The sequence below is a fragment of the Pseudonaja textilis genome, chromosome 2, assembly GCF_049901715.1.
Source record: "Pseudonaja textilis isolate UNSWEBS1 chromosome 2, rPseTex1.2, whole genome shotgun sequence".
NCBI lineage: Eukaryota > Metazoa > Chordata > Lepidosauria > Squamata > Elapidae > Pseudonaja > Pseudonaja textilis.
In genome coordinates, this window is record NC_141991.1 from 142,727,165 (window position 1) to 142,741,067 (window position 13,903).

Here is a 13,903-nt window from a genome sequence, read left to right on the forward strand (position 1 = left end):
TTAACTTCATTAAGATAGGTAGGTAGGGAAAGAAGGTTAATTATAGATTACAATAAAAGGCTGATTCTATTATCTGTGGCAATGCTAGATAAAACCTAGGACACTGGCCAACTTCACAAAACAATTTTGGCTACGTAGTGCCACCCTTTATTTTGCAAATACAGCTAGAGTGATTAGTTTATGGTTCACAGAGTTGTACAAATCCAGGAATTGTTAAGTCAATGAACTATGATTGAATTAACCATGATTTAGCAAGTTTGGCAAACCTAGTCTGTCTACTATAAGGTCTAATAAAAAGGACTATTGTCTGAAAAAGACAACTACTATATAGATGCATGTAGCAATCTACAACATCAGAAAAAGGAAAGAAATCACTTATGTAATGTCTCCCAATAAAATGGATACCCACACTTTATCAAAAAGTACCTGACTACTTAACCCACTATTGAAAATGTCTCAAGCAAACAATCAAACAGAAAACAATACTGTACCCTAATCAAGAAGGTATCAAGGAGAAAATCCCACCCACACCAACACTGCAGGGAAAGCTACTGTACAGGAAGTAAACACATTATGTTATCTAGTTTGGTAATGAAATGTCCACAAGCAAACAGTTAAACTCCGAGAGTATCAATGACTCCAAATTCAACTCTGAACTACATTTATTCTGTTGGAAATAAAATGTTTGTTTAGAAACATCTCAGGTTTAGGAAAAACAAAGAATAGGTATTTGGAACTCATATGTTCAGTTTTCTATTGTAATGGTATATGGAAATGATCTTGGGAGAAGGGAAGAGAAAGAACCACAAACGAGACAGCAATCAGACTAGTGGCAGCTTAGTCCACAAAACGATGGCAAATATCTCAGAAGGGACTTTTCGAGTCTAATATGTTAGACTGTAAAGGTGAGTGGGGAGAGAGATACATTTTCAGATTTAATAGATTCTCCTTATTGTAACTTTACAATAAAGTTGATGCTACAGTAGTATATCAGGGCATGTGCCTTGTTTGGACTACCTAAGGTTGACAATTATTAATTTATATGTAAATGAATACTTTTGAAAAGTAAGGCACACCGTCATTAAGGAAGCCACAACAGAAGTACTTTCCATAGACTGGAACCCTTGTTTATTTAGAGCCACAATCCATATAGGAAGCTTTTTACATAGTTCCTCTCTTTTTGTGGGGTGGGGAGGCAGTGGCTATCCTGGGTGGACAGAGGAGACCCAGCCTGCAAATACATTATTCTCTTATAGTTCTAATCGGGTGGGATTCAAATTTTTAACAACCTGTTCTATGGGCATGGCTAAGCTGGTAGGCGTGGCTTGGTGGTCATGTTATTGGCTGGGCATGGCCAACTCATCACTCACATCGAGGCACTCATCTCTTCACCTGACTCATGTCTGTGGGGATGCTGCAACAGTCGTAAGTGTGAAAAATGGTCATAAGTCACTTTTTTCAGTGCCATTGTAACTTTGAATGGTCACTCCACACAAGCAAAGTAGCAGCAAAGGAGGAAAAAAAAACTCCAGGGAAGTTCCTGAGACAGGAAGTCTAGTCCTGCCAAGAATGTAATAAGGGTTAACGGAGAGGCAGTTTCTGTAAGCAACACCAGAACGTTTCCTTCCTGCCTTCCTTTCAGGATTAGGCCAGTAATTTCTTCTAACAACTGGTTCTCCGAACTGCTTAGAATGTTAACAACTGGTTCTAGCGAATAGGTATGAACTGGTAGAATCCCACCCCTGGTTTTAACAGATCACCACAACATACACTTCTAATACCACACAGGCTGTGTGTTTTCTCTGTGTTTAACTGAGCCAACCTTTCTTCAACCTCATTTTCTGGGTTCACACAATACATTAGGCTAAAATACGGTTGACTGGGTTAGCCCTCATTGTATTGTGTGAACCCAGTGACAAAATTTCCACAAGAGAACTACATTTTCTTAGTTTCTGTTCCTGCAGATCCTAGTAATTCTGTTTTTACACATCCTTCTCAAACAAGAATTGCTTTAGCCATCCAGATTTTTTCCGACAAGATATAAAGTTTCTCTTCTCTTCATTTCCTCTTTTAGGCTCCCAAAATATATACATAGGACATATTCATTGTTATTTCCAATCCAACTGGAATGTTGAAAAAAATGATGTAAAGGAGGTTGGAATTGTTCATCAGCATTAGCTCTCCAAAAACTCAACGGAATGGAGCCAAATTTGGTGCGGAGAAAGAATATAGGCCCAATTAGGCTGCATGACTTGGAACATTGGTCACAGTTCCATTCCTCCTCTTCCAGTCACATGACCCACAGCAGAGCATATGCATATTGCCCCTTCTTTCTCAATGCATACAAGCACAAAGCTATATGGCCCCTGCTGGTCAATGGACTAGCAAGAATTCCAGAAGCCAATCTTTGTCTTCTTTCTCTACATTTTCTTTAGGTAAGAAGTAACAACAACCAAGAAAGCACATAATAGCATCAACAAACTGCAGCCACTGATTCATCATAGTTCTCACAAACCTAAAACTAAGGAGAATTAAGACTTGTAGAAAAAGGGAGTATATGACTTGAACTTATGTAGATCTGGGCTGCAAAAATTCAGTCTGTAGCAAAGAGAGACAGAAAAATCTTAATCTTTGATGCCATCCTATGGCCACCCAGATATTTGCTGTCCAGATCTGGTAACCTTAGCTTAAGTCTCTATAATTCTGAGTTTGAAAAGTACGTGCAAAAAGTTAGAACTACTTCAAGTCTGCCTCATTGGCTTTGCATTCTTCCATTTACAGACAACATCTTTGGAGGGACTTTCCATATACAGTCACTGACCCATGATTAAATAGTAGGAAAAATGGATCATATTTCCCAACCCCCCCAAGTTAGCAAAATTTAGTAAATAAATATATTCCTCCTACAGGTAGCTGAATCAGAAGTCAGACAGATTCATACAATTACTAGCTGGCAAACAAAAATTAAAGGCTACAGTAGAAGTATGAGGATTTCTTGCAAAATTCAGTAGATTGCAATATTCTAAAATTAAAAGGAATAAAGTCTCTATTTGAAAGATTCTGTTCTATTTATTACTTTAATAACATTTAAAAGTTGCCCAGCTCCATTACAACTCTGAGAGATGTTTTTTTAATATATAAAATTTAAAATAAAGCAATTCATATTGTCTATCATAGCTTTTGGTGAGTGTGAGGAAAGAGCTAAAGACATATTTGTGACTTTTGTCTCTATAGAATCTGATTTTCTGATTATTCTGTATTCATGTAATAAAGTGCACAGGTGAGCTTTCTGCAATTGTGTTCTCTTAATGTCTTGAACTACAGCTCCCACCATATGCAGTTAATATAGTTTATTATGATAGGTATGGTCCAAACTATCTAGAAGACCCCAGCATGTGGAAAGTGGGGTTAAAGTGTTAGACTGGTTTAATTTATTATGTTAAGACAAGTTTGTTTAACTATGGTTTATCAAACCATAATTCAGTATGTTTATGCAGTCCAGCAAAATAATAGATAACAGATAACAAATAATCAGAGTTGGAAGGGACCTTGTAGGTCATTTAGTCCAACCTTCAGTCCAAGCGGGAGACTCTACACCATTTCTGACAAATGGCAGTCCAATCTCTTTTTGAAAGTCTCAAGTGATGGCACTCCCACAACTTCCAAAGGCAACTTCTGTTCCATGGGTTGATTGTTCTCACTGTCAGGAAGTTTCTCCTTATTTCCAGGTTAAATATCTCCTTGTTCAGTTTCTATCCATTATTCCTTGTCTGGCCTACAGGCGCTTTAGAAAATAGCTTGACCCCTTCCTCTCTGTGGCAGCCCCTCAAATATTGAAAGACCACTATCATGTCTCCCCCGGTCCTAGCCCCTGGTCCTAGACTAGCCATACCCAGTTCCTGTAACCGCTCTTCATATGTTTTAGTCTCCAGTCCCCTAATCATCCTGGTTGCTCTTCTCTGTACTTTTTCTAGAGTCTCAACATCTTCTTTATAATGTGGTGAACAAAACTGGATGCAGTACTCTAGGTGTGGTCTTACTAAGGCTTTATAGAGTGGTATTAGTACTTCCCTTGATCTTGATTGTATCCCTCTGTTAATACAACTTAGGATTGCATTAGCTTTTTTGGCTGCTGCTGCACACTGCTGGCTCATATTTAGCTGGCTATCCACTAAGACTCCAAGATCCCTCTCACAGTCACTGCTATTGAGTCTGGTTTCACCCAGTCTATATGTGTACTTTTGGTTTTTCTTGCCTAAGTGTAGGACTTTACTTTTCTCTACATTGAATTTCATTTTGTTAGATATGGCCCAGTGTTCTAGTCTGTCAAGATCCCACTAGATCCTGAGCCTAACTTCTTGGGTTTTAGCTATTTCTGCCAGGTTAGTATCATCTGCAAATTTGGTAAGTTCCCTTTCTATTCCCTCATCTAAGTCGTTAATGAAGATATTGAAGAGTACTGGGCCTAAGACAGAACCTTGTGGCACCCCACTGCTTACTTCCCTCCATGTAGACTTAGACCCATTAAGGACTACTCATTGGGTACGGTTTGCCAGCCAGCTGCAAGTCCATCTAGTGGTGCTGCTATCTATTCCACTTTTTTCTAGCTTACTAAAAAGTAGGTTGTGGTCTACTTAATCGAATGCCTTGCTGAAATCTAAATATATTATGTCCACAGTATTTTGCTGGTCTACTAATTTAGTTACTTTGTCGAAGAATGAAAAAAGATTGGTTTGGCATGACCTGTTCTTAACAAACCCGTGCTCACTGCTAGTTATTACTTTACTTGTTTCTAGATGTTGACAGATCTGTTCTTTAATTATCTTTTCCAGTATCTTCCCGGGTATTGATGTTAGTCTGATTGGTCTATAGTTTCCTGGGTCTGTTTTTTTTTTTTTTAAAGATGGGAACCATCTTCATGGGAACATTTTGAAAAATGACCAAACAAAACAAATGACATTCTGGATCAATGTTCTATATGACTAAGATTTTAACTAGATCTATTAAATTCACTAAATTATCTTAGGATAGTTTCTGTCAATTCATAAAACATTTCTCTGGTCTTTTTAGAGTTGCCAATAGAAAGGGAGGGGGGAGCAATGCAGCAGCTTGCAAAACCAAAAGTGCATTCCATAAATGTTTTCAAAGACAGTAATTAGGTGACCAAAGTTTCTGCCATGCAAAAGTCTAACTGGAGAGCATAATTGATGACTCTTGGCTATGGATGTGTCCCATTGGAGAATATGAATTACGATACACCCAGGAGGTGGGGAAAAACCAGGGTCAAGGGTGATAATGAATTATGTGTCTCAGAGTCAGCTACACCCAGACAGTGCCGGCATGCTAACTCTCAATAAATCCTTTTTAAGTTTTGGAAGTTTGGCTCAAGACTCATGATTTAAATGGGGGTAACTGCAGGAATTCTGACAGTTTCTCAAGTTTCTCTCAGCCCAATTTTCCTCATAGGACTATTGTAAAGAAAGAAAGCAACATGGGTTTGTTTGGAGGAAGAATGTTCTGTATTAGCATACTCGTAATACCCTTATCTGATTGGTCCACACATCCGGCAAGCCGATTGGTTGAGTAAACTACAGGGATTGGCTCAGTACGAATCAACCGCGATTGACCAGGCCGATCGCGGGAGATTCAAAGAGCCGTCATTGGCTGTGAGCCGCGAGCAAGCCCTATATGAAGGACTGCCGTGGCTCCAAGATCTTGCACAGAGCTATACATTAAATAAAGAGCTGAAAAAGTCACACTGGTCTCGAGTCTCCTTTCCCGCGATCTAACAAAGAAGAAAATAAAATGCCATGAATAATATGACATTAAATTATTGAGTTTCAGAATTCAGTGGATCTTAGTGATACAGAGGCACGCAATTCTTCTGTGGGCCCAACTTTACAGCATGGGTAATGATTACTCTTGCACTTCAATGACATTGTGATACCTCTTTCCAATCTTGCTAAAGACTGGTAATACCATTGCATCTCCACCTTAGGAGTAATTAGAGCATACAGTCACTCATGTAGCTGTAATACAATGAATTATTTTATATAATACATTATTTTATTATTTACAAAACAGAAGAGAAGAAAAATAATTTATATGAATATTTATAACCCATAGACTTTTTTTCAATATTTTTTTGTATTTTTATATTTTAAAAAACATCTCTTTTGGTGAACAATGTGGTTCCAGGTTTTTACATTTCAATACAAACATGACCATAATTACATATTCATCTTTTGTATTCAATTTCATATCATATTGTTACTTATCCCACTTTGCTTTAAATATTCTCAAGTATTCTTATATTCATTACACTTATTTTATCCAATTCCAACTCATATTATAACTTATTTCATTCTTCTTTGAATATTCTCATATCTTGTTTTACAATATTATCTAAGATTCTTATTTCATTTCTGTATTCATTACACATATTTACTTTTATCTGTCACATTTGCAATGTTATCACTATTATTCCATTCATAACCCATAGACTTGTTTGACCTTTTTCTGGCAGTTGTATAATAGATACGAGTTGTTAAAGTACATACCTTCTTTTAACCTTCTTTTAGAAACTTGCCATGTCTTGTTTCCTATTTGCTTACACTGGAAACCTCTAAGATTAGGGGTGAGATAGCTTTAGTAGAACGTCTACTGAGTTGGAGAAGTTTCAAGATCTCTGTACCAACCAAAATTCAGGATGGATTGTTTTAATGGCATCGTTTAAGACATAGGCCTGAACTTATATTTTAAAAATAGAAACCACAATTGTTATTAATAGTTTTATTACTGAGCTTCTTTGCTTGAACACCCCTCTCATCTGCACTGAGCTCAATCAAGAGGGTGAAACTGAGACCACGTGAGGCCCATTTTGCATCCCGTTGCAACTTCTAGGAGTAACCCTGTGTAATATGCATTGTAATGATCAAAACAGCAGACTTTGGATATACTTTTATTTATCAAATTTATATGCCACTCGTCTCATAGCGTGAGGCAACATAAGGTTCTCTAAACATTGCTGCACATTTGAAAAGCAACTGAAGTCCTGTGAATGAATACTTTCTCGCTTAACCACATTGACTTTCCGAAGAGAATGGCCACATACAAACATCTTCAAAACCTAACCTTTTTATAGAAATAATTTCCTATTAAAAAGGTGAGGTTTGAAGATGTTTGTATGTCGCTGTGATGGCCCAGAGTGTAACACAAATGTAACAAAATCCAAAACGTAAATAAATGTCCTTTAATGCCTCCAACTTGGCCCCACTGTTCAATAATTCTCAGTTGGAGATAAAATGTACTCGAAAATAGTCTTCAAAAGAAAGCAATACAGTCAGAACTTAATGAGCAGATAGAGATGAAATAAACAAACAAACAAAGTACAATGATGAAATTTCCAAAATGGACCAGGATAAGTAATTATCAAATTCAAGGAAATAAGGCACAGTCTGTTGGAAGGATACCAACCAAGATAACTTCAGCCCAAAATACCGCATGTTTTGCTTCTGGCAATGCTGTGTTGTAATTGTCTCTCTTATATACTAGTCAACCAATGAGGAGGATCATGGCCGCTTCCTCTCTCGTAAGCCAAGTTGTTGCCTTCTCCATTCCTCCCTGCGTGTCCTAGGATGCAGAGGGAATGGACCTGGTTGTTCCTCTGACTGCCCAGCCAGCATCTGCCTTTCCCCAGCCTATTTCCACAACCTCTGGAGCCACACCTCCACTCCCTGTCAGCTGTTCCTCCTCTCCCTCAGAGTCCGACTCTACCAAGGGCATGACAATGGCCATTCTCTTCTTGTCTTGGGAAAATCAATGTGGTTAAGCGAGAAAGCATGCATTTTCAGGACTTTAGCTGCTTTTCAAACATGCAGTGTTGTTTAGGGAAACTTACGTTGCTTCACACTATGAGATGAGTGGCATATAAATTTGATAAATAAAAGTATGTCCAAAGCCTGCTGTTTTGACCATGCATATTACACAGGATTACTCTTATAATCTATAAATTGCAGGTCCCATTTGTCATCTTCAGGCTGGTGCTTTCAGCTTCATGCTTGTGCGAGCAAAGCATGATCGGAGCTGCCGTCTCTCTATAAATACTGGTGGGAAGGTTGGCTGTGTATATATGCTTTGTTCGGGTATTTTCCCACGTCATTATAGTTGTGTTTTTAAAGTTGTAGCGACGTTTCGGCAGAATCTCATCTGCCATCATCAGGCTCATCATCATCACAAGCCCGATGATGGCAAATGAGATTCTGCCGAAACGTCGCTACAACTTTAAAAGCACAATTATAATGACGTGGCAAAATACCCGAACAAAGCTGAATGCCATAGATATAAATACACGCGAAAACTTAAGAAAACACACACACACACATGCGCATCCTTGTAGGCTAATCTATTCTCATTCTTGGTTCTATCCTCTTTGAAGAATTAAGAACTTGCTGTCATGGGCCTGGAGCAGTGGTGGGATTTAAATTTTTTACTACCGGTTCTGTGGGCGTGGCTTGGTGGGCATGGCTTGGTGGGCATGGCAGAGGAAGGATACTGTAAAATCTCCATTCCCACCTCACTAACCAGCTTTCCAGCTCTGTTTTCCTGTGCAGGGCAACAAAAGAAGACCCAGATGATCAGCTGGGACTCGTGAGGCAGAGAACAGGGCCAGTCAGAGGTGGTATTTGCCAGTTCTCTGAACTACTCAAAATTTCCACTACTGGTCTTCCAGAACTTATCAGAACCTGCTGAATACCACCTCTGGCCTGGGGGAATAGTTCATATCATCCCTCTTCCTGGCCTTTTCTTTTTAGTGTCAGGAGCTTTCTGTTGTGAATATCATAAGCTAAACTCATTATACCCTCTCTTCCTATAAAGACTGACTATCATGGTATTTCTTGAGCTACTTATTTTTTCACTCAGTTATATTTTCAACTAAAGCTAATTCAATTTCACTTCAGATTCCAAAACCACATAACTTTATACTTCTTTCTCAAGACTCCCACCCAACCAGGCAATTTTAGCACCATGTGGTCTTGTAATGGGAACTTGCGAATGAGGAAAATCAATATGAAAACTCAATGGAACTGCTTAAAATAAAGAATTTCAATCTTCTATTATGGGAAACTATGTGTATTAGAAGCCCGTGAGGATTAGAAACAAGAAATGAAAGCAAAATAGAAAAAAATAAGCTTAGTAATTTCATATACACTGAGTCCTCAGTTTTCTTGATTTCAGCGGAACAGACTTTGCATGGTTCAGTAGACCAAATTCTAGCAAAATTCCTGCGAACAATGTTACTATGCAAATAATGTAAATTATGCAAAAGGTTATTATTTGCATTGCCACGATTATTTTTTACTTCCTGGATTTCGTTATTTTATCCATCTGCTGAATAAGTCCACTGAAATACTCACACTACATAGTTTATGTTGTTACTGCAGCAATAGAACAATAGCCAGATCCTATGCCTTTTTAGCATAAGAGAGATTATAGACAGGAGAAGAATATAATAAAATGACATCAGCATTATGCAATAGTGTCCCTCTATTGTGAAGATAAACTTTCTACAGTATTTACAAGAAACACACATAAGTTAGAACTAATGATGCGAACATAATATGGAAAAAAATAAATACCATGTGACACAAATTATGGTGTAGATTTCCACTATTGTTGCAGCTGAGAGCAGTTCTAACAGGTTAAGCAGTTTCTTGGACAATTACATTTATTTAATTGATCGAGGTCCTGCTTTTCTATTCAATCAAGACCTCAAGATGGCTAGGAAAACCTGAAATACCAAATAGAGGATAAAATGGGATATATATGTTCTTGTGTGATTTTCAGAGCATGTGGTAGATATGCACATTAAATGACAACTAAGGAGGATTTCATCCACAAAGCATTTTATTTTCTAAGAATGCTGGAAGAGTCAAGAGGCATCGTTGGAAATACAAGGAAGTCTGTTCAGGCTGATGCTTTTCTTTGAAGCACGCTGGTTTCCCATTAAGTTTTATTTAAAAATAAATAAATTAGGTAGGGCAAGGTACTTATGTGTACAGTAAGGAACTTGTTAGGGAGGCACGGCCTCCCCCAGATACTACACAGAGAACCGACAATTAAGGATGCTACTATCTGTGCTGTTTGAGATCATGCAAAGAACGGTGCTGGTTGACCTGTACTTCTCAGGTGCTCAGTGTTCACACCCTGTTTCCAGGGTGCAGAATAGTACCATCCCTTTCCTGAGAGCAGGCAGAGAGCCAGGCAGGTCTGCTGGGCCCATCCCACTAGCCACAATCTGGAGGCGTGGTGCAAGGATGTCAACTTCCTCTTAGCATTTCAGAACCTTCAGCTCTAACGTTGCCATCGATTCCTCTTCTCAAACAGAGGGATGAGTCGCTGTAAAGAATACCTAAAGGGCTTTCTAGCCCAGGTGGAAGCTAAGGCCGGGCAGGAGAAAGGGCAGCTGGCTGAGGAATTCCAGGTGAGTGAGATCTATTTCTCTGGAAATGAAGAGCGGGCCTCAGGGGTAGCTGTGAAGTAACTTCACTCTACCCTGTACTGTCCCTGTCAGTACCTATTTTCCTCTTTTTTTTTTAATACAGCCAAAGATTTGTCTTTGCTAGCAGAGAAGCTGCAGCGAAGCTATTTGTTGGGTTTTGTCTCTCTTTCTCCCAGTTTTCTAGTGCTTTGATTAGGTAACCAGCAAACAGAAATTCAACAGCTGTTCCTGGCTCTGTGTTTCTGTTCCAAGAAAGATGCACATGTTGGATTTTTGTCTGAACTACAACATGTATCCGTGCCTTATTTTCCATTCCCCCTTTTTTTTCTAGGAAAGAAAATGGGATGGTGGTGGGTGCGCAACTGACCTGGTAAATGCTTCTGTGCAATTGGCCTGCTGAAAAATGTCTTTTCACTCATGTATCAGAATCAGTGCAATGCTTTATCGTATTGAAGGGCTGATGTGTGCTCTTGTATGAACCCTAGCCTGATGTCTATCTTGCAAAGACCTTTGCCAAAGCTAGGGGAAACGCGAAGATGATTCCTCTATAGCTGGCCAATGAGTATTCTTGAGGTTAAGTGGCTAGGTGATGAATGCAAAGAGAGAAGGCTAGTCTATCTCTCTTTTAAGCAATGTAAAGAAAGCAGGTGAGGAAAGGGTACTGTACAGGGGTGGGATTCAAAATTTTTAACAACCAGTTCTGTGGGCATGGCCAAGTGGGTGTGGCCATGTGACTGGGTGAGCGTGGCTGCTGCTGCTTCTTCTTCTTCTTCTTCTTCTTCTTCTTCTTCTTCTTCTTCTTCTTCTTCTTCTTCGCAGCACCCCCTCCCCATTTTTGGGGCATCAGGGAAGCCTCCTGGGGTGGCATGTTTGCTCCCAGGAAGCTTCCCTGGGGCCCAGGAAGGCAAAAAATGGTGTGTGTGTGTGTGTGTGTGTGTGTGTGTGTGTGTGTGTGTTGCGCAGCCACCACCACCACCACCCATGCCCCTTTTTGCCTCCTGGGCCTCAGGGAAGCCTCCTGGGTGAAGTAATAAGACAGTGAGGGGGATCCTGGCACAGCTGATTATTGGAACAGCTGATCGTCGGGAGGGGAAAAATACCTTAAGGAGTGACTGGGCGCGGGAGAATGCAGCAATGACGGGCATGCACATGATGTCGCGCATGCACAATAAGGACTGACTGGGAGGGGAGGGGAGGGCGGAGAGGGGAGGGGCCAGCCAGGGGCACGATTTGCCGGTTCTCCAAACTGTGCAGAATTGTAACAACCGATTCTATAGAACCAGTCCGAACCAGTAGAATCCCACCCCTGGTATTGTATCAAGGAGAGCGGTTGCTAAAAGGGTTTTTTTTTTTTAAATGGCATTAGTAGAAAGCAATGTCTCATTTGCCCTCAAAGTAAACCAACAATCAGATGTGGCAGGGATTTCCCTTAAATTACAATGTGTTCAGTTTTATGAGGAAGGGTTGGGCAGACAGTGTTTCTTAAACATTTTGCTCCAGAACCCGAATTTGTTTGTATGGGTTACATTTATTGATATTTACTGTATTAAAAATGGAAGTCAATGCATTGGTAGAATATTTATTGAACTATGTAAAAATAACCATATTGAGACCACTGGATACTAACATAAATAAATGCCAGTAAATACATTTCATGAAAATCCCTATACTCTTTTAAATAAAAAAAATAATCACAGGAGTGGCATTGTTTTAAATATTTGCAAATCTTTTGTATATAAGGCAAATAATTTTTGATTTTGTGAACTCCTGAAAGGATCTCGGGGAATCCCCGGTAGGTTTTGGACCCACTTTAAGGAATACTACTTAGAGTTAAATTTATATGAGCGCATAAGAAACTGTGATCCAGGATATTTATTTATTCATTTATTTATTTATTCATTCATTTATTTTAGTTCAATTATTTCTGCCATAAATTCTGTAGAACGCAAACCATCTTTCTGTTCCTCCTTGCCCTTTGCAAGATAATACTGAATTATAATGTATTGCTTTGTCAACGACTTTACATATGCAAACTGAAGCCCATTTTACTCTTAAACCTTCTGCAAATAATCTTAAAGCCTGGCAAAAGTACTAATGTTAATACTAATAAAAGTTGACAGCCAGTTTGTAGAAGAACAAATTAATGAGGTGTCTGATCCAAAGTTCTGTCATTTTAACTCCATACTGCAGGCATGGGCACTAAGAAGGGGATGCTAGAAACCAGCAATTTTAGATTTGTTCTCAGCCACTTTAGACATTATGGTTGAAACTCTTTCTCTATCGATGCTGTATATGTAACCACTTACTTTAAAATGTAGTAATGGTGCCATGCTGCACTGTTGAGCAGGACTTTGCATTTCTGCTTCAAATGCCTATCCAGAGTGCCAATAATTCCCAATTTCAAAAAATGGGAAAGGAATGAGTCAGAGGGAGGGGCTGTGGAAACATATTTGTGTGGGATCCTTGGTGCTCTCTGAGCTTGGTTGTTTCCCACAGACATTTCATTACCAAACTAGGTAACATCATCAGTGCTACCTAACCGATGCTACCAGAAGTTGTATTCAGCAGGTTCTGACCAGTTCTGGGGAACTGGTAGTGGAAATTTTGAGCAGTTTGGAGAACTGGCAAATACCACCTCTGACTGGAGATTTTACAGTATCCTTCCCCTGACACACCCACCAAGCCACACCCAAAGAACCAGTAGTAAAAAAAGAAAAGAATCCCACCACTGGATGCTATCTAGTCTGGTAATGAAATGTCTGCAAGAAAATAACCGAGATCAGTGGGTATCAAGGACTCCACAATTCAACCCTGAGCTACAAATATTCTCTCCCATTAGAATTATATATACAGAATTTCTTCATGTTTCCTGGAGACAGGTTTTAAAAGGTATGCACTGGATTGTATCTCCTCTTTCTGTGATTTCCCCCACTCCTCAAAAAATAGAATGCTTTCTTTAGGATTGTGAGGGACAATTTGTTAGAAATCAATAGCTGTGTAAAACGAAGAGTAGATTAGACTCTATAAATCTGAATACAGATTTTTTTCTTTGAGACTGAAAGTTTCTAGCACACAAAGCCAGCAAGACTTTTCCATGCTCAGCTAGACAACTGAAATTATGAATCCTTCTAAGCCCTCCAGCATCCCAATTGGCTACTGCACATCATGTGCCAAGATATTGGTCACTTTATGGGTGAACTGACTAGAAAGACTCATTAGATTGCTTGGCTCACTTAGAGAGATGGGAAAATACAGCCAGCTATATTTGACCATAAAGGGCCACATGCAAGAGCCCTCTATATTTTATGAGTCATATTTTGGTCCTTGCAATTCCAACTACATTTTAAGAAGTAGCGATAGTTTTCCATTCTGTGTAAGAAGTCCTTACTGATCCATCTGGCA

The 13,903-nt window shown here is 39.2% G+C and overlaps 1 protein-coding gene across 1 annotated transcript in view; it reads left to right on the top strand.

Moving 5' to 3' along the window:
* Positions 1-10,294: 10,294 nt before the first annotated feature.
* PTPN18 (protein tyrosine phosphatase non-receptor type 18) overlaps positions 10,295-13,903 on the top strand; it is a 42,034-nt gene continuing 38,425 nt past the window's right edge. The window contains exon 1 of the mRNA XM_026711260.2: positions 10,295-10,483. Within this exon, the coding sequence (XP_026567045.1) occupies positions 10,391-10,483 (93 nt within the window). The 5' untranslated portion in view covers positions 10,295-10,390. The remainder of the gene's footprint in view (positions 10,484-13,903) is intronic.